Source organism: Microcaecilia unicolor, chromosome 1, assembly GCF_901765095.1.
Source record: "Microcaecilia unicolor chromosome 1, aMicUni1.1, whole genome shotgun sequence".
NCBI lineage: Eukaryota > Metazoa > Chordata > Amphibia > Gymnophiona > Siphonopidae > Microcaecilia > Microcaecilia unicolor.
The window spans coordinates 20,631,222-20,652,885 of NC_044031.1; the positions used below are offsets into that span (position 1 = coordinate 20,631,222).

Genomic DNA, 21,664 nt, shown 5'->3' on the forward strand with positions numbered 1-21,664 from the left:
TCCAACAGGGCCTCCTTCACGGCAACTGTCTCTGCTGTTTGCACAACTGCAGGTAAGCCCTCTGAGACTTCGACCACCACCTCTGTAGAAAACAGGCTGCTACCTGCGTCTCCCTCTGCTGCCTCCATTATCTGGAGTTTTGAAAAGTTACTGAGTTCTGTCCTCCCCTCCACAGGTAGGATCTCTACTCCAGCCCCCACCTCAGAGCCATGTCCTGCCGCTGCCTCCTTATCCTCTGGCTGCTGGGTAAGTGCTCTAGACTGTGTTGCCAACTGTCTCATGTATTTTAAAGTGGGGTCACCTCTGAACCCAGACAACTCTTTTGAGTCTAATGCTGCTGAAGACACTGAAGCTTGCTGCAACTGTAGTGTTCCTGAACCCCCAGACTGTGGTATTGAAGCCATCCTTTCTCGGTTAACATAGAGCTCCCTCAAAGGATTCACAGAGCCCTTTTTTAAACAGTTCAACAAGTGTTCTTTTTTCCCCAACAACTTTGATATCCGGGCTTCCTCTTTAACATACATTTGTCTGTGCTCTGCTGGGGCAAATTTACACATAGTTCTTGCCATTTTCAGACGTTTTCCTAGCTCCACTACTTCTTTTTCCACCAGCTTAATTCGTCTTACAATATTTACCACACTACTTGCTGGATCATCAGGGTCATAGCTCACTTCAAGGAACTCCTCATCTGACGATCCACTCTCCTCACTCTCACTCTCAGCTGCCCCCAGCAAAGGCTTCTGGCAAACTTCCATCGCCTCTTCCTTCTCCCTTCCTTGGAAGCGCCCTTCTGGGGCCTGTACTATCTTCCTCCCCCCTCCACTGTCTTCTCGCTTACCTTCCGCAAGCTGGGCCATGGAGGGGGAAATGCTCTGGTGGCCTCCACTGGGCTGCTTCTCCCTTCGGTCCACTGGACTCCTTTCCCTTCTCCCGGTAGTCAAACCAGGGAGAGAGCCACTCCTTTCGGCCTTCTGGTCCCGGGCCCCAGGAGGCCCCATAGCCTGGGACTTTCCTGAGGCCTTCTCCCCAGGGACCCTCCTCATCTTTGGGGAGGGAGCTAGGTCTCACTCCCTTTCCACTGGAAGTCAGCAGAGCTCTCTAAAACACCTCCTTCCTCCTCAGCAGACTGGATGGACCGTAGAGGTCTTTATCTGCCGTCATCTACTATGTTACTGCTAAGTCAATGGGTAGCGGTAAGGTCTCAGGCCCAGAATGGACGCACACCAATTTTTAATTTGCCGCACGTCCATTTCCGTCCCCCCAAAAAGGCCTTTTTTTTTTGCAGGTGCGCTGATAAATGGACCTGTGCGCGTCCAATACATGCATATACACCAGCGCAGGTCATTTTTCAGCGCACCTTAGTAAAAAGAGCCCTTAGTGCGGTGGCTGGCTGTGAAATTCTATGTAGATGTTCCAACCTTTCAAACAAGTGGAGGAGCATTCTCAATAGAAGACTAGATTCTATTTATGCTGCTTGAAAAATCAGCACCAAAAAAATTTCCGCCTAGGTGTATTCTATAAACCGCACCTACTGGCCATGACAGAGCCTAACTCTAGGGGCAACCACTAATGGGGTCCTTTCACTAAAGCTGCGCTGAAAAGTGTCCTGCACTGTTGTAGACGTGTGTATTGCACGCACACAGGCTCATTTTTAGTGCATCTGCAAAAAAGTCCTCTTTTTTTGGGCCAAAAATGGACGTGCGGGAAAATGAAAATTGGCGCGTGTCCATTTTGGGCCAGAGACCTTATCGCCACTCAGTGACAGAGCGGTAAGGTCTCACGCATTAACCAGGTGGTAATCGTCAGTGCGTGCACAATGCTGATTACTACCCAGTTAGCGCTGCGCCGGAAAATTTCCGGTATGCCTACTGGACGCGCGTTCAAAATGAAATTACCATCTAGGCCACGTGGTAGCTGGATGGTAGTTCCAAATTGGCTCGCATTGGATGCACATAGGCGTCTGCGTGGCTTAGGAAAAGGGCCCCTATGTGAAGTAAAACAATGTACACACCAGCACTCAAGTTAGGCGTGGCGCAGGCATTTTCTAGAACCCTCCGTGAAGTTTTTCAGATTGCCCAGGACCCAACCATTTCATGTCCTTAGCCGTGTCCCCTTTTCAGCAGTGTGCATTAGAATTTATGCGGACCTCTTTACAGAATGCACTTAGCAAGTAGTAAACATAAATTCTAATTAATGCCAATTAGTGCCCATAATTGCTTATTAACATCCAGTTATCAGCACCGCATGGCATGTTAACCATATTAGAATCTGGGAGGATTTATTTATTTATTTGTTACATTTGTATCACACATTTTCCCACCTATTTGTAGGCTCAATGTGGCTTACATAGTACCGGAGAGGCCATTGCAGGCTCCGGTGTGAACAAATACAGGGTAGGGTGATGTTGTGGTAAGATCAAGTTCATGTGGCACAGCCACATTAGGGAATCGGAGAACGGAAGAGTTGAGGATAACGTCTAAATCCAGCTTTGGCCATTTTGCTGAAATGGTTGCGATCCCATTTGACTCTCTTCGCAATTTTCCGACAATGGATCAGGCTGACCGAAGTGAATCCCCTAAAGGGGCCACCTAACCTACTACTTCCACGAGAGACCTCTAGAACCTCTCGAGGTACCTAATCGATTTGTGAACCCCATCCGACAATTGTTGACTCCACTTCTTACCTTGTAACTACTCTACTGTACCTTCCCATTGTTCCATGGAAGCCACATTGAACCTACCAATTTGTGGATAATGCGGGATACAAATGTAATAATAAATGTCTAAAAATCAGGTGGCGAACATGGCCATTTTCAAACATGAAAAATGTCTCCTTTTGTTTCAAAAATGGCCATTTCCTACACGTTTTCTGCTCAGTGCGTTTTTTGTGTAACATTTTTGAGAAAAAAAAATCTAATGAAAAAACGCACAAAAACAAACCAACATTCTTAGTAGACTGCAGTGGATGTCACATAAAAGGTCCCAGGTACACATCTCACCGTTACCCCTTATATTGTATGGGGAGCCCTGCAAAACTCACCAAAGGCGGGGCTGGTGGTTGAGAGGTGGGGATAGTGTTGGGCAGACTTATACGGTCTGTGCCCTGAAGAACACAGGTACAAATCAAAGTAGGGTATACACAAAATTAGTTATCTTGTTGGGCAGACTGGATGGACCGTGCAGGTCTTTTTCTGCCGTCATCTACTATGTTACTATGTACCCAACTGTACACCACTACAATAGCCCTTATGCCTGCAGGTCTCACCTATATGTGGCTACAGTAGGTTTTTCGTGAGTTTTGGAGAGCTCACACTTTCCACCACAAGTGTGTTTTTGGCAGATGGACCTTTTTTGACCATTTTGAGACGTCCATGTGCTTTGAAAATGAGCTACGTAGTGTCTGGTCCTATTTAAACCAAGGGCGTAGCCAGACATCCAATTTTGGGTGGGCCTAGGCCCAAGATGGGTGGGCAGAACTCCACCTTGTCCCACAAATGATTTGGTCTCTCCCTCTCTCGCCTGCATGCCATATGGTCTCTCAAACATTCCCCCTCCCCCGTATACCTTTTAAATAGCAGATTTTCACGTTCAGCGAGCAGCAACAAATACACACTGCTCATGTTGGCCCCACAGCCTTCCCTCCGATACAACTTCCTGTTTCCGCATAGGTGGGAATACATCAGAAGGAAGGCTGTGGGGCCGGTGCGAGCAGTATGTAACAGTCGCTGCTGGCTGCAGGCAAAGATCTGCTATTTACAACGTATGCAGGAGGAACAGTTGTTGGGAGTTTTCGGCTGGTGGGGCTTGGGGATCTCTGCCAGCCACATCATAGGTGTGCTGCTACTGGGTGGGCCTGAGCCCAAAGTGAGTAGGCCTGGGCCCACCCAGGCCCACCCTTGGCTACGCCACTGATTTGAACGCAGGTTCTGGGGCAAGTGCTGCCTTTGGCCCTTATCTCCCAAAAAGGAAAAAGGCCGAAGACCAGTGGTCTCCACATCCTGTAGTCACCAAACAGAAACCCTTCGGCACATCGTGTCTGAAGGAGGAGCTTTGCTGTTCCGAGATGATAATCACAATTTGAATATTTTGGGGGATGACAAATTTGAAGTGGGATAGCTCCGTTGTTGGGGAATGTGAAGTTTGTAATATAAAACTGGAACTGGGGGATCAAACCCTCTTGATAACGCAGGGACTACTGCAACCATACAGGAGATTTATATATATGACATTATTGCCAGTTACGAAGACTATCCTACAATTTTGGACCTCCTCTGAGAGCGTACCAATCGAAGCATGGAGGGCCAGGATGCAAGAAGTAGGCAAGCGTGAGAGCCGGACCTATGCCAAATCCTTAAAACCCATTAACAAACAATACTCGAAGGGGTGGACAGATTGTTTACAGCAGTTAGGCTAAATAGGTAAGGGAGGGGGAGGGGACGGGATGGGAGGAAGGGAGTGTGGGTGTAATGACTGATGAGAGAAGGAGTGGGAATGACAGGGATGGATGAGATGAATGGCTGTGGGGTATTTGAAAAAAGCCGATACACACATGGGATTTGTAATGTCTTTGTTATTGGACTTTTTGCTAAGAATCGGATGTTGTTTGGGATATACGTTGTATATTGAATTGCATCTAACAGCATTTGCCACATTGTGGTAGTGTTTATATGTTGTATTGGTGACAATAAAAATTAATTAAAAAAAAAAAAACAACTGGAACTTTAGGGTTTGTATTCAGATTCTGTCCGATCATGTAGAGAATCCAGGCTTCATTCCCACAAAGAAGGATTTGTTGAATGATGCAATCAATTATAATGTTGGTTTTACTAGGTAGCAGAAAGTGGCTGGAGTGGGGGAAGGAGGTTCTTTCTGCATAGACAGTCCGGTATTATGTATTGCTAATTTTAAAGTGTGTACGGGGGAGGGGCTGGAATAGGTAATGTGGTAGCGGTGATGGTGGGCATGATCAGGGCCACTGATAGACAAGACCGGGCCTGGGGGAAACAATTTTGAGGGTGGGCCCCCACCTGGCAGTAGCTTACTGCTTGCTCGTTCTGTCTCCTCTTCCTATGTGCTGGGTTATCACGTTAACTCTGCTCTGCCAGGCACGGGTCTTTCTTCCTGCCACATCCCCTCCTGCCTATGTGGAAACAGGAAGTACTTCACATAGGAGGCGGGACATAGCAGGAAGAAGGACCTGCAGCTGGTAGAGCAGAGTTAATACACTGTTGCAGGCGACCAATCCAGCTTTCTGCCCTTGCCTGCCACCAGAAGCTGAAAAAAGTGGCTTTTCTATTGCAGCGCAGGGCTCCCATTGGAGGCTGGGTTTGGAGGAATCATTCTCGGTGGCCCTGGGCATGAAGTGTGGCAATGTCACTTTGGCTTGCTCTCCCACCATATCTACCTCGCCCCCTTGTTGACACCCCAAATATTTCTGTTTAGAGATGTCACTGTGTGAGAGACAATGTTTTAGGCTAAAAAGATTATGTACAATGCAGGAGGAATTTGAATTACAAGACATATAGATATGCATAATAAATTCAAACGAGAAAGGATATCCGGATAGGTGTACATTTTTCATATTTGTTTTTATTTAAACAACAAAGACATCAACATGGGCACTACAATCTGATAAAACCATTAACAATTTAATCCATTGCACAAAACAAAAAGAAATGAACTATGAGCACAAATCACACTTTGACCCAATACTCACCACCGAGGTAACTTCTCTACAACATTTTCTCTTTCTTTCCTCGATAGATGTATTAAGAAGACAGACTCAAGGGCTCAGCAAGCAGAGTCCCTTGCGGATAAAGTCAGACATTTCTGACAAATCTGGCCCTGTGTCTTTTTTTGAGGTTTTCTTTCAGGGGCAGCGTCTCCAAATAGGTTAGTTCAGTGCAGGGTGTGCTGGTAAATTTTTAACAACAGGCTCTTTCTCCGGACGTAGCCAGCTCTGTAGTTGGAAGGGCCAGGGGTGGCCGGGGGGCGGGGGCAACATTTGCCTCTCTCTCTCCTCCCTCCCTCCCTTCGTGCGGGCACGCTAGGCATACCTTTGCTGGCAGCCAATAAATGGACTGCCACCACTCCCAACGTCTTGCTCTGAGCAGCATGCTGGAACTTCTCTCACATGCTCGAGAAGTCCCAGCCTGCTGCCCAGAGCTGGAAACAAGGAGCAGGGAGCAGCAGTAGTCTATTTACTTGGCTGGCAGGGCTCAGCATCCCCACCAGCAAAGTAAAAGATAATTCAGCAGGGGGCTGAAGCCCACATTTTGGGAGCCAGTTGTTAAAGTAGCCATGGAGGGCCCTACTTTAACAACCGGCTCCCAAAATTCTTAAAAACTTAACAACCGGCTCTTGCGAGCCTGTGAGAGCCTGCTCCAGCACACCACTGGTTCAGTGGTTCCCAAACCTGGTCCTGGAGGCACCCTAGTCACTCAGGCCTTCAGTCTATCCACAATGAATATTCATGAGGTATATTTCCATACAGTGGAGGCAATGTATGCCGATTTCTCTCATGAATATTCATTGTGGGTATCCTGAAAGCCTGGCTGGGGTGCCTGCAGGACCAGGTTTGGGAACCACTGAGTTACTTTTACAGATACCATGATAGAAACGAATGAACCTCACTCCTAAGCCAGGGTATGTGGAGTATGATCAGGCTTTTTTCTAACAAGTGATATTAAAAGACACATATTAAAGAACACTGCTATATTACACAAGATCTGGAATGGTTTAATATTAAGAAGCTTCTTGTGGCACAAAGCAGAGGACACAATTTAAGACAGGGGTGTCCAACCTCAGCCCGCACCGGGTCAGGTTTTCAGGATTTCCACTATGAATACGCGTAAGATCAATCTGCATACAATAGAGGCAGTGCATATTTCTTGGGGAAATCCTGAAAACCCGACTGGATTGCGGCCCTCGAGGACCAAGATAGGACAACCCTGATTTAAGAGAGAGGCTTGTGTCTTCGGCTCTCCCACAGCTAGGGGCACCAAAAGAAAGGTGCCAGCTAGGGCAGGAGCGACTGGGGATTTCTCCTGCCTGGAACCCCCTAGACCACCAGGGACATGGAACAGTAGGCCCAGGTAGGTCGGGGGGGGGGGGGCTGGATTGTTAAATAGGGAGGGGGTTGGGGAGGATCAGGGGATCATTGGTCGCTTGACAGCACCAACAACCCCTCTAAGATGTGGCCCAGGAGTGTCAGGCCATGTTTTTGATGTCTGATGCTCCCAGGCTGCTGAAATAAAGCTGCTTAAGAGGGCGGATCACGTGACGCCATGACCAGGAGCGGTTGCTAAAATCTCCGCTCCGGCCAGCTTACCCACTAAACCCTCAAAATCAAGGAAACTGCCCTAGTAAAGAACCACTGAGCGCATCACCCCCGTAACAAGAAAGAAAGGTAATCAAATCGGCGCTACTCACAGCGGAATTCCATGGCGGCGAAAAGCGTTCGCCGAGAAAAAGAAAAGACGCGAGCCGGCGAGGAAAAAATGGCGGCTCCAGCGAGCCCGGCCACGACTGCCCTGAGCTCCATGTGGGTGGCGGAGGTGGCGGCGGAGGTGACGGCCCGCCATGGAGCCTTTGTTGGATCGGCGCTTGGGACCCATCGACAGTAAAATAACTCTAGTCCAAGAAAACTTGGGACAGCTCACTAAAGAACTGACGGAGTATCAGCAGCGTCATGGAGCCCTCGAAGACAAAGTGCATAAAATGGAAGAGGAAAATACTAAGCTTAAAACCATGGTGGAAAGCTATGAAGAAAAGCTTGAAGACCTCGAGAACCGATCGTGGAGGAATAATTTAAGATTTGTAGGTCTGCCTGAGGCCTTAGAAACTGCAAACTTGCGAATATTCTTGGAAAAATGGCTGCCAGAACAACTACAACTCCCAGAAGACCTAGGAGTCCTCCAGGTAGAGAGAGCACATCGAGTGGGGCCCAGGCACGCGGAAGCCACACGTCCACGAGTGGTGATCTGCCGCATCTTAAATTTTGCGCACAAAGAGGCGATACTGCAGGCTTTGAGGAAGGAACAGGAGCTGCATTATGGGAATAAAAAGATCTTATGTTTCCAAGACTACTCTGCAGCGGTGGCGATGCAGAGAAGGAAGTTCTCTCCTATCTGCACAAAACCTTTTGAAATGAAAATTCGATTTGCACTGCAGTATCCAGCTAAATTAAGATTCACCTATCAGGCGGCCACGCAGGTTTATACTATGATCGAACAAGCACAAGGTTTTTTGAACTCTGTGGAGCACCGCCGATTGAGAGGACGAGCGGAGGATCAACAGACATCCCATGGAAGGTGGGACCGAAGAAAGCATAGCTACAACAAACTGGATTACAAAATGTTAATTAAAATTGGAAGATTTTAACACCCAATTTGATGGGTTGAATTTGGTGGACCGGCAAGGGGGTTACGATCACGGGAGAAAGCCTAGGAGAATTTATTGGGCAACTAGTGAATCCCTGGGGTGCGTGCTGTAAAATGGATTTTGGTCGAGGACTGGGATCACTGAGCAGAATACCATAGAGAATTGTGTTGATTTTGCCAGCGCGGCCTGGATTAATATCAGAGTGATACTGCCGAAGACCACCCCAGGGACGTTCTCGCAGAGGGCCGTGGAGGATCCTCCTTACAGACCAGAGAGACAGCCTGAGAACTCTGGAAAAAGGTTTTGTGAAGTTTGTTAATGCTGTTTTTTGGACTAACTGGATAAGTTACATAACCATAAGTTAGAGACATACTGAAGAGGGGAAAGATGAGGAAGAGCAATTTGTGTTAGTTGGTTTACGAGAGGGAGGGGGGTAGGAGGTGTTATACGTGATGGTCTCATTTAGAGACTTGGGTTCTGTAGAAGGGAGGTTGGGGTTCCAGGGGGTAGAAGGGTTTAATAAGGGGGAAGAGGGGGGGGTTGGGGGGGGGAACGAGACCTGGGGGATATGGCTAGTGGGGTTCGGGAATGAACTAAAATGGCTTAGGACGATGTATGAAGAGGGGTGGGGGCTGGGACATCCCTCTTCCTTGAATAAATGGTATACATCTTATGAACAGCTATCTTATGTGAACTGGGACCTCTGAAAATAGTTACATGGAATGTGGGAGGAATCTCGTCCCCAATTAAACGTTCTAAAATTCTGCAGCATCTGCAAAGACATAAAGTAGATATAGCCCTACTCCAGGAAACCCATCTATCGGCTGGGGAACATGCTAAACTGCGAACTTGGTGGGTGGGGGATTGTGTATCCGCAGCTGCACAGGGAAAGAAAGGGGGGGTTGCCATCCTGTTTCGAAAAGGAATAGTGGATAAGGTGGAGGTGAACTTCACTGATCCAGGTGGTAGATTTATACTTTGTGAGGCTCATGTACAGCGCCAAATCATGTTGTTTGGCAACGTATATGCCCCGAACCAATATGATCGGAAGTTCTGTAAGATGATCACCTCACGACTGTTAACGAGCAAATCCTTGCCCATAATAGTAGGGGGGGGGACTTTAATAAGGTGATGGACCCCTTGATCAATAGTACCGGGACTAGGAGGAATGAGCTTAGACAGGAGTCTCGGGGGCTGCCTAATCTTTGCCGGCAGGTGGGGCTAGTGGACGTCTGGAGGATTTTCAATCCGCAGGGGAGAGTCTATACACACCTCTCACGGGCACACGGTACACAGGCACGAATCGATTATTTGTTGATTTCAGAACAGATGTTTAATTCAGTGACGACATCAGTAATAGGAGCAGATGTGATATCTGATCATGCCTGGGTGGAAATGAGCTGGGCGCCTAAGGAGGAGAGGGGAGTGGAAAGGAGATGGGTGTTTCCCGCAGAGCTATATCAGGGTCAGGGTTTTAGGGCCTCCATACATCAGAGTTGGCGGGATTATAGAGTACACAACGCAATACACGTTGAAGATCCGGTCCTGTACTGGGAGGCGGCTAAGGCAGTATTTCGAGGAGAAATCATCAGCTATATGGCACACAAACGTAAGGCTAGGAATAGAGAGATACTGAGGTTGAGTCAGTTAGTATGCAGAGCTCGGAGAAGATATGGACAACAGGCCTCCATTGAGAATAGACAGCATTTAATACTCTTGCAGACAAAATTAAATGAAATACTTCATTATAAGGCAGTTAAATCACAAATATATTATAAATATCAATTATATAAGTATGGGAACAAATGTGGTCGCTTGATGGCGCGTCTGATTGCAACCAAACAAGGTAAAACTAGGATCTTGACTATGAAGAAGAGGCAGGGAGAACAAGTCCATATGGACAAGGAAATTGGTGAGAATTTTTACCAATATTACAAAAGATTATATGAGGCCCCGCCTGATGATGGTCTGTCGGGAGATTCCTATTTAGATCAGATAGGATTACCAACACTGTCCCCTCAAGAGGTGCAGCGACTTAATACTCTCATTACACCAGATGAGGTATTTCTGGCGATTAACCAAAGCGCACTGCTTAAGGCGCCGGGAGTAGATGGTTACCGAGCGGAATTTTATAATATCATGGGAGAAGAGATAACTGAGCCCCTAGCTGCAATGTTTAACACCTTAATAGAGCAGGAAAGGATGCCTCCGGATTTAAATACAGCTTGTATTATAGTACTCCCCAAGAAAGGGAAGGATCTGGAACTAGTTGAATCGTATAGGCCCATTTCGCTTCTAAATTATAAAGTGAAATTGATGGCTAAGATCTTAGCGAACAGATTAGCGAGAATTCTGCCGAATCTTATACACGACTCCCAAGTGGGGTTTGTAAGGGGACGGAAAATTACTAAGAATGTCCGCAAGGTCTTGACCTCATTAGAAGCCAGAAGTCGAGGGAATAAAAATTCTTTGTTAATAAGCTTTGATGCTGAAAAAGCTTTTGACAAAGTAAAATGGAATTTCCTATATGCTGTTCTTCAGAAATATGGATTTACGGATAGATTTTTATCAGGGATCAAAGCATTGTACTCAAAGCCAAAGGCCAGAATATCGGTCAATGGGATCGTGACAAAAGATTTTGAAATAGGCCGGGGAACCCGCCAAGGTTGTCCTCTGTCGCCTTTATTATTTGTGCTAACACTGGATCCCTTGTTGAGAGAAATTGAGGAACAGAAAGCGGTAGCGGGGGTAGCGATAGGGAAAGATGTCTTTAAAGTGGCGGCTTTCGCAGATGATATTTTGGTCCATTTAACAGACCCACAGGAATCTTTGGACGCTCTATAAGAGATCTTCTCCGAATACGGAGACTATGCGGGCCTCAGTTTGAATTTAGAGAAATCGGAGGCCTTGGCCTCTTCAGAGGAAGTGTGGAGACAGTGGAGAGGCGAGTTCCCCCTGAGGAAAGCACAAACCTCTTTCAAATATCTAGGAATCTTGATGCCTATGAATCCTTCACGGTTGTATGACCTTAATATTACTTGGCTGCTAGAGGAGACCCAGAAGGTGCTACAAGGATGGCTGGATTTGCCGTTGTCAGTGTTAGGGAGAGTAAACTTGATTAAAATGGTGTTGTTCCCCAAGTGGCTCTATGTGATGCAAACCATTCCAATTTGGCTCCGATGGAAAGACTTGCAGAGTTTTTACAAGCTAGCATCAAAGTTTTGTTGGAGGGGCAAGAAGCCACGGGTTCGTTTCTCACGGTTAGTAGGCAGCTGGAGCCGAGGAGGCGTGGGTATGCCAAATCTAGAGCTATACAATCAAGCATGCCAGTTGCGTTATCTAGGAGATTGGTGTTTAGATACACAGCGATACACCCCTATAACGATGGAGGCAGCACTTTGGGAACCTTATCAGCTTTTTTCGCTTTTACACCACAAAACACGTGATCTACCGGAAGGACTAAGTAAAAGTGTGCTGTTGCAATCGCTCCGAGAGGTGTGGGGAGTGCTTATACGGCAACTAGGGGGGGACCCAGCAATAACGGATTTGTTAACCATATGTGGGAACTGTGCATTTTTGCCAGGCTTGTCGAGCCAATATTTTGTTGAATGGGCTAGGCGGGGGATTTCCAGTCTGGCACACCTGGTGGGTAGAGATGGGCAGCCCCTTACAGACGAGGAATTATTGGGAAAGGTAGGCGACTCCTGGGGGAATAGATTTGCTATACGGCAAGTGCGACACTATATCACTTCTCTGCCGGGAGATCCTCTGAGAACTCGGTTGGGGGATAAGGTACGAGATTTTTTTTCACTCTTTGGGTGAGGGAGAACTCACAATATCCTTGCTTCACAAAACAGTATCAGGATGGCGACCCCCCAGGGACTACAGACAGCTGAGGAGTGCTTGGGAAAAGGAACTGGGAGTTGTAGTAGCATCATGGGACATCACCAAATCGATAGCACGAATACCCCTGTTAGTATCGGATGCTCGTTTGAGAGAATGTGCCTATCGCTGTATTCACAGGGGATACGTAACTACAGCTCAACTAGCACATATGGGAGGGAATCGCAGCCCAGATTGTCTCAAATGTGGAAGACACCCTGGCACAATGCTGCATATGTTTTGGAGCTGCCCAACTTTGAAAAGGTTTTGGACACAGGTCCGAGGTTTTTGGGAGGAGCGGCTGGGGCTTCGGATCCTGGGGACAGCTGAACAATTGATTTTAGACATTCCAGGGTCCTCTAGAGGGCAGAATCGATTTGAAACATTAATGCTCCGTAAGATGAGCTTATTGGCCAGGAAATGCATCTTACAGTACTGGACAGTCAAGGATCCTCCGGCATACTGGCACTGGAGAAACCAGTTACATCAGCTGGTGTCTTGGGAGGCTGGAGAATCCAGGTTCTCACAGAAAAAGAGAATCACATTTTTGGCTGTCTGGGGCCCTTATCTGCGAAGTCTAAGACATAGAGGTCGTAGTTTACTTTTAAATGCAGGGTGAACTCCACGGGCTGCTACTGAATGGTTTTCCAGGTCTGGGGAAAGGGGGGGGGGTAAAGGAGGGGTACGGGAGAGGGTGGGGGGAGGATAGGAACATCTTGATGGGGTAATAAATGTTGGAATATAAAATTCACAAATGCTGCATGTTAGTTAGCAATTGTTGTATAGTTAGAGCGAGGTTGGATGGATGTTATATGCAGAGCCTGTATGACAATATTTATGTTGCTGCAGTGTCAATAAAAAACGTTTAAACATAAAGCTGCTTAAGAGGAGGTGACTTGCAAGCAGTGTCATTCATTTATGCCTGGAGTTATCAACCCGTGGTGCTGAAATACCACAGGCTGGTGACTACCGAGGTAAATCAGGGTGCACTAAAAGCTGTCCTTTTACCATACCCTGATAATTCCCCCCACCCTTCTGCTGTAATAGTTTCTGCGCTTTTATGATGAAATATTGTTCCTTTTTCTGAACTATTTTATCATATTTACATTTGTTTAAGGGTGGTATGTACATTTTTATTTTATATATTTGTATCAATGTATCTTTGATAAACGCTGGAATATTTATATGCTATTACGTGACTACTGATTTTGTTTTTCCCTTTTCTTGATTTTTCTATTATCGTTCCCCTTCCCCCCCCCCCCCCCTTTTTTTTTTCCTTCTTCATTTTTACCTTAAGGCTACTCCATTTTTAAATATTTTTGTTATTTTTATATCATATTTTTTATATATGTTTCTTCTCCCAAAGGCCTTACATTTTGGATGCTACAGTGAATCGTATACCCATGATTAGACCGTATTCCTTCCCTTCCCTCCCCCACCCCACCAACATTTCATTTTTCACACATTTTTAGATTTAGTTTTGATTTCTGTTGAGCTTAGCAGAAGTCAGCCTCATTCCGGGTTAACTATCCCTCACCCTGAAGGGCAGGAAGAACTGGTATTTCAAGCTAGCTCAACTGGTTTTTTTGACTGTTTTGGTGCTGTATCACAGACTGAACATTTTGCTAAGAGCAAAAAACGCTGTTTTTTTTAAATTTTATTTTATTTATTGAAGTTTTTGAACAATAGCATATTGACAACATCCTCATAACAGTCATATATCACGTACAGAACGTTTAAACATCAAAAACAGAAAGCAGTGTATCCCCCCTTCATCCCCTCCCCCCTATCCGTTACCGCAAACCCCCCTCCCCCCTTGTTACTAGTGGAGTATCATAGTGTGAAGTCTGTGTTATAGCAGTCATAGTCTTGGGATAATCAATTTAGGTGCATCTAAGTCTATCCCATTTTTTTTAGTTTGTATTAGCTTGATTCAAGTCTCCATTTTACAGTAGGAAAAGAGAGGTAATTTTATGCATGCAGGAGAGTACTTGTAACTTTTTACCAGGAATTTGAAGGTTTTTATGCTTGCATGCTGAAGGAGCAGTGGGATGGCAGACAGTATAACGGGCATTTTTGTTTTACCCCTTTGCTACAGGTTTTTAAGTTGCTCATTTATGATGAATTTTGGGTCTCTTATCAAGCCGCACTAGTGGTTCTCGCTCGGCAATGTCAACAAAGCCCAAAGTGAATGGGCTTTGTCGGCATTACTGCACTGTGGAACGCTAGAGCGGTTTGATAAAATAGGTCCTTTAATTTTAATTTGCATTAGTGCAGTAACCCCGAGGACAGTGCTGGGCAGACTTCTAGGGTCTGTGCCCTGAGAAAGGCAAGGACAAATCAAACTTGGGTATAAAGTATCACATACCATGTAAAATGAGTTTATCTTGTTGGGCAGACTGGATGGACCGTTCAGATCTTTATCTGCCGTCATTTATTATGTTACTATATGTTACTATGTTACTCTTTGGGGTTCTACATGGAATGTTGCTACTAACTGGGATTCCGGAATCTTGTAACTCTTTAGGATTCCAGAATCTTCAGAACTTAGTACAAGAATAGTGCTGGGCAGACTTCTAGGGTCTACACCCTGATCGCAACTGAATAGATAGGGATGGGCTGGAGTGTAAATTTTAAGGGGCTTCGAAGTTAGCTTCAGAACTTAATAGAAGAACAGTACTGGGCAGACTTCTAGGGTCTGTGCCCTGAGAAAGGCAAGGACAAATCAAACTTGGGTATAAAGTATCACATACCATGTAAAATGAGTTTATCTTGTTAGGCAGACTGGATGGACCATTCAGATCTTTATCTGCCGTCATTTACTATGTTACTATATGTTACTCTTTGGGGTTCTACATGGAATGTTGCTACTAACTGGGATTCCGGAATCTTGTAACTCTTTAGGATTCCAGAATCTTCAGAACTTAGTACAAGAATAATGCTGGGCAGACTTCTAGGGTCTACGCCCTGATCGCAACTGAATACATAGGGATGGGCTGAAGTGTAAATTTTAAGGGGCTTCGACGTTAGCTTCAGAACTTAATAGAAGAACAGTACTGGGCAGACTTCTACGGTCTGTGCCCTGAGAAAGGCAAGGACAAATCAAAGTCGTGTATACATATAAAGTATCACATACCATGTAAAATGAGTTTATCTTGTTCGGCAGGCTGGATGGACCGTACAGGTTTTTATCTGCTGTCATTTACTATGTTATTATGACTAAGGGGTCCTTTTACTAAGGCGTGCAGGCGCCTACGAGTGTACAATGAACGTCAAATTAGAACTACCACCCGGCTACCGCGTACCCTGGGCAGTAATTCTAATTTTGACATGTGTCCACAACATGCAGCAGAAAATAATTTCTATTTTCTACCGCATGGCGCTAACCAGGCGGTAATCAGCAGTGTATGCGCACTGACAATGGGTGGCAATAAGGTCTCAGGCCCAAAATGGACACACGCTGATTTTTATTTTGCCGCATGTCCACTTTTGGCCAAATAAAAGGGCATTTTTTGCAGGCGCGGTGAAAAATAGACCTGCCTGCGTCCAATACAAGCGCCTACACCAGCACAGGCCATTTTTCAGCACGCCTTAGTAAACGGGCTCCTAAGATTTTTTTTATATATAATAATGCTGGCCATAACATTTATACTTATAATAATGCATTTTATAGCTATCCTTTAACTAATCTGGGAATAATGAGATGTGGTTGGGAGGCGGGGCTGGTGGTTGGGAGGCGGAGATAGTGCTGGGCAGACTTATAAGGTCTGTGCCAGAGCCAGTGGTGGGAGGCGGGGCTGGTGGTTGGGGGGCGGGGATAGTGCTGGGCAGACTTATAAGGTCTGTGCCAGAGCCAGTGGTGGGAGGCGGGGCTGGTGGTTGGGGGGCGGGGATAGTGCTGGGCAGACTTATAAGGTCTGTGCCAGAGCCAGTGGTGGGAGGCGGGGCTGGTGGTTGGGGGGCGGGGATAGTGCTGGGCAGACTTATACGGTCTGTGCCCTGAAAAAAACAGGTACAAATCAAGGTAAGGTATACACAAAAAGTAGCACATATGAGTTTGTCTTGTTGGGCAGACTGGATGGACCGTGCAGGTCATTTCTGCCATCATCTACTACATTACTATGTTAAGAAAATATTCTTTTTTGTAGTTTTTTTTGCTTTTATGTAATGCTTGTTTTAGTAAGAAGATCAAGGATCTGCCAGAGCATTGCCATTTTAAGATTTCTGCTGTTATAGTCAATATTGAGGCAATAGTTATGGTATCAGGCAAGTTCCCACCCACCAATCCCCCCCCCCCCCCCCCCCGAGACAATTCCCACCTAGGACAATTCTACGGGGGACAATTCCCACCAAAGACTTTTCCCACCCTCCTTAGCCTTTTTTTTTTTTTTTTTACCGACTAGCTTCTTTCTTGTATCAGGTCCCAGAAGTCCTGGCGGTGGGTTGTTTTTTTTTTTTTTTACTGCATCCGGAACACAGAGGTTAGAGCAGCATATGGATGTACACAGAAGACATATAATAACGGAATACCTTTTCATAGGTAGAGTAGTCATTTGTTATAAGTCATAATCAGTGTGTCATTTTGAGGGGCTGAATTAGGTGGAAACCTAGTTGGGGGGGCGTGGGGGGGGCATTGCCACCCCACATGAACTTCACTTGTATTTATCTATTTAGACATTTAGATCCGGGATTAAACATGAACTAGGTTGAAATCTAGTTTGAGGGGGGGTGGGGGGGCATTGCCCCCCCCCCATATGCAAACTGCATGTCTGGAAGGGGAAAGGGATGTGTAAAAGATAATGTTGGGGGGGTGAGGGGGCACTGCCCACCCCCAAATGATCTGGAAGAGGAAAGGGAGGAAATTACTTGTCCTAGTGTGTTTTGTATTTTTGGGGTTATGGGTGGAAGCAGTGGCGTTCCGAGGGGCGCTGACACTCGGGCGGATCGCCGATGCGCCCCGCCCCCCCCCCCGGGTGCAGCACCCCCCCGGCGAAAGAACCCTCCCCCAGGTGCACGCCGCTGGGGGGGGTGCCGCGTGCCGGTCAGCGTCGTTGGTTTCCATGCTCCCTCTGCCCCGGAACAGGTTACTTCCTGTTCCGGGGCAGAGGGAGCATGGAGACCAATGACGCTGACCGGCGCGTGGCACCCCCCCAGCAGCGTGCACCTGGGGCGGACTGCTCCCACCGCCCCCCCTTGGTACGCCACTGGGTGGGAGTTGTCCTTCCTGGTGTGGTGGGAATTGGTGGGTGGGAACTGACATAAAACTAATAGTTATACCCCTTGGGGGCAAGTCTTTCTTAAGTGCCCTGCCCTTTGTTTGTTTGTTTTTTAATTTCTGATTTCCTCCTCCCTGTCTACCTGGTCCCTGTTAGGCTGTCCTTAGTTTCCCATCTCTTTCCAGTGCAGATGCCAGGCATTTAAAAGACTCTTTACAGTCATTCACAGCAGACTATTTATAGATCGGGATTATTTTAGAAGCTGGTTTGGATTATAGATTTTTAATAAACTTGTTACTTGTATACTGCAGCCGGCATTAGCATTCAAGCTATTTGTCTGCTCTTTTTTTCTGCAAATTCCTTTATGTCACAGTAATCAATCCGAAATACGTTTAGTTATTTATTTGTTGCATTTGTATCCCACATTTTCCCACCTATTTGCAGGCTCAATGTGGTTTACAATGTATCGTTATTGGTAGATACTAGATTGGAAGATAACAATTAGTAATGCATAGAGAACATGGATGACATAATAGAGATAACCAATTGAATTAAACAGGAATTTGAACAGCAGATATAAGAGAAAAACAGTTCTGATTATAGGTAGAGTGGAGATGTGTTGTTAATTAGATTGTAAGCTCTGTCGAGCAGGGACTGTCTCTTCATGTTCAAGTGTACGTCTAGTAGCGCTATAGAAATGATAAGTAGTAGTAGTCTTTGGGTTCCGGAATCTTGCAACTCTTTGGGATTCCAGAATCTTGCTACTCTTTGTCCTCTTCTCCAGCATGGCCGCGATGCTGATCTGCAAGGGCAGGCTTCTGTTTCTGTGAGTCTGACGTCCTGCACGTACGTGCAGGACGTCAGACTCACAGAAACAGAAGCCTGCCCTTGCAAGCCCACCTTTTTGATGCTGCTTTTAACTCCTAACCCTTATTCACTTGTTCAGAACCCTTATTTTATCATCCTCACTTTAATATTCCCTTATCTCTTGTTTGTTCTGTCTGTCCTAATTAGATTGTAAGCTCTGTCGAGCAGGGACTGTCTCTTCATGTTCAAGTGTACAGCGCTGCGTACGTCTAGTTGCACTATAGAAATGATAAGTAGTAGTAGTAGTAGTATTTGCGTTTTCTAATCTTTGTGGTATGCCTTGTTGAAGAGGTGGGTCTTCAGCGATTTCCGAAAGTTGGTTAGTTCATAAATAGTTTTTAAGTTGAGCGGCAGTGCGTTCCATAGCTGTGTGCTCAGGTAAGAAAAGTTTGACGCCTGCGTTAGTTTGTATTTTAGACCTTTACGGCTGGGGAAGTGGAGATTCAGGAATGTGCGGGATGATCTTTTAGCGTTCCTGGGTGGCAAGTCTACCAGGTCTGACATGTAGGCTGGGGCATCTCCGTGGATGATTTTGTGAACTAGAGAACATACCTTGAACGCTACATGCGTCATTTAAGTGGGAGCCAGTGTAACTTTTCTCTTAGGGGTTTAGCGCTTTCATATTTTGTTTTTCCAAATATGAGTCTGGCTGCAGTGTTCTGGGCAGTTTGAAGTTTCTTGATGATTTGCTTTTTACAGCCAGCGTAGAGTGCATTGCAGTAATCTAGGTGACTGAGCACTATTGATTGTACCAGGTTGTGAAAGATGGTCCTTGGGAAGAAAGGTCTTACTCTTTTCAGTTTCCACATCGAATGGAACATCTTCTTGGTTTTCAGTTATGCTCAATTTTCTTCTACGGAAGGCTGCCTTAGCACATTTGTCCCAACCAGCAGTTCATCCTGATCTCATATGAAAAGTTTTACGCTACACAGAGTTGTTCTGTCGATCGCTGGGACTATAGAGCTTCAAACAATAACAAAGATATTACCTCTGGATCTTTGCCTTCTATAGTATTAAAACTAAACCTCTAGCCCCAAAAATGAATAAAGTACTCGATGGATTAACCGCTATACAAAACAAGACAGGTGACAGGGAGTCTTCCTGGAACATTCCTGGCTGGATCTTAATGTTAGACACTTTGTATTTTCATACTTGAGATGGAGTGTGGTTTGCCACACTTTCATGGAGAACTTGATATACTCAGTCAATCCAGAGTTTATTTTGTATTTTCCAAGGCAATTTATTCTCAGGAGTATAGGGACACTATCAATTCTTTCTTATAGTCAATCCATTCAGTACTGAGATAAGTGCTTTTTTTAGCGCTGGCCACGATGGCTTTATTTAGGATGGTGTTTGGTGGTATCAGAGGCTCCCCCTGTTATTACCTTCCTATTACACTGCCATAATGTTACTCAAATATTCTGTGTCTTTTGCCAGTTCTAGGATTAAGGCTAGATCTATAACTGAAAAAGTTAATCAGTATACTGAAAAGTATTAAGGGCTACATGAAACAAGAGAAGTGATGAGGAATCTCCCTGAAATATTCCTTGCTGGATTGTGATATTAAGAGTTGAATCCCTACCTGTATTTCCATGTGTACGTTCGCTAATTTTTCTACACCTGCTATCTCTTTTTCTGTTTTTCTAATTCTCCATTCTGTCATTGGCATTCCTTTCCTTCTTTCTGAACTTAATTTACATAAACTGCCAGAAAAGGTGGCATATCAGATGTAATAAAACCAGAAAACATGACATACTACCCACCTTCATAGTGCAGATAGAGTGACGTTTATGTATTCAATTAATCTAGAGCTTATTTTGTACATTTCAATCCAGGAATGTAGGATGACATCAAAACCTTTCTTATAATCAATCCATGCTACGAAGTTCCTGCATTAACCATGATGGCTTTATTTAGCAAGACCTGATTTTTCATTCCACATGCTCCTCTCTTTTTCCCCTCATATGAATTCGTTTGTGCCTTTTTAAATGTGATTGGTGATTAAAGCTTTTACCGCATTCTTGGCAAGTATATGGTTTCTCACCGGTATGAATCCTATTGTGCATTTTTAAAGTTGAACGCTGATTAAATCTTTTACCACATACTGGACATATGTATGGTTTCTCACCTGTATGAATCCTCTTATGCGTTGTCAGAGTTGATTGGTGACTAAATCTGTTACCACATTCTGAGCATATATAGGGTTTCTCACCCGTATGAATCCTCATATGTGTTGTTAAAGTTGATTGGTGACTAAATTTTTTACCACAATCTGGACATGTATAGGGGTTGTCTTCTGTATGAAGCCACATGTGTCTTTTAAAATGTGATTCCTCATAAAATCTTTTACCACATTCTGGACAGGTATAGGGGTTGTCTTCTGTATGAAGCCACATGTGGCTTTTTAATTGTGATTGACATTGAAAGCTTTTACCACAATCTGAACATAGATGTGGTTTCTCTCCTGTATGAATTCTCTTGTGAATTTTTAAATGTGAATGCCGATTAAAACTTTTATCACATTCTGGACATGTGTATGGTTTCTCTCCCATATGAATGCTCCTGTGCATTTTTAAATTTGATTGCCGATTAAAGCTTTTACCACATTCTGGACATGTATAAGGTTTCTCTCCTGTATGAATCCTCTTGTGCATCCTTAAAGTTGAAGGATCATTAAATCTTTTACCACATTGTGAGCATGTATACGGTTTCTCTCCCGTATGAATCCTTTTGTGGAGTCTTAAAGTCGATTTCCCATTAAATCTTTTACCACATTCTGGGCACGTACATGGTTTCTCTCCAGTATGAATCCTCCTGTGCATTTTTAAATTTGATTGCTGATTAAATCTTTTACTACATTCTGGACATGTATATGGTTTTTCTCCCGTATGAATCCTTCTGTGCATTTTTAAATTTGATTGGTGGTTAAAACGTTTGCCACATTCTGGACACTTAAACGGCCTCTCACCCTCATGGATCCTCCGAACACATTTTAAACCTGGTAGAAGATAAAAAGTTTCATCACAATATGAAAATGTAAAAAATTTCTCTCCCATTTTAATTTATTTTATGCCTGCCACTTAAATTAAAACCAGATATTCAGATATCGGAACAACGTAACTGAATATCTGGGTATGGAATAGATAACCAGGCCTTTCCCTAGGAAGGTTCTTGTTGATGATGTTCAGGAATAGTAGATTTGTTCTATACGTTGAGTGACGTTTGTAGGTTTTTGTATAGAATCGTAACTTACCTGTAGCAGGTGTTCTCCGAGGTCAGCAGACATACATTATCACATGTGGGTGATGTTATCCACGG

At 45.0% G+C, this 21,664-nt stretch overlaps 2 protein-coding genes across 2 annotated transcripts in view; one reads left to right on the plus strand and one right to left on the minus strand.

The window, feature by feature from the left end:
- Window positions 1–21,664, plus strand: part of LOC115460045 (zinc finger protein 665-like) — a 160,791-nt gene that overhangs the window by 59,612 nt on the left and 79,515 nt on the right. The window lies entirely within an intron of this gene.
- Window positions 20,100–21,664, minus strand: part of LOC115463682 (zinc finger protein 420-like) — a 31,901-nt gene continuing 30,336 nt past the window's right edge. The window contains exon 4 of the mRNA XM_030194404.1: window positions 20,100–21,344. Coding sequence (XP_030050264.1) covers window positions 20,278–21,344 — 1,067 coding nt within the window. The 3' untranslated portion in view covers window positions 20,100–20,277. The remainder of the gene's footprint in view (window positions 21,345–21,664) is intronic.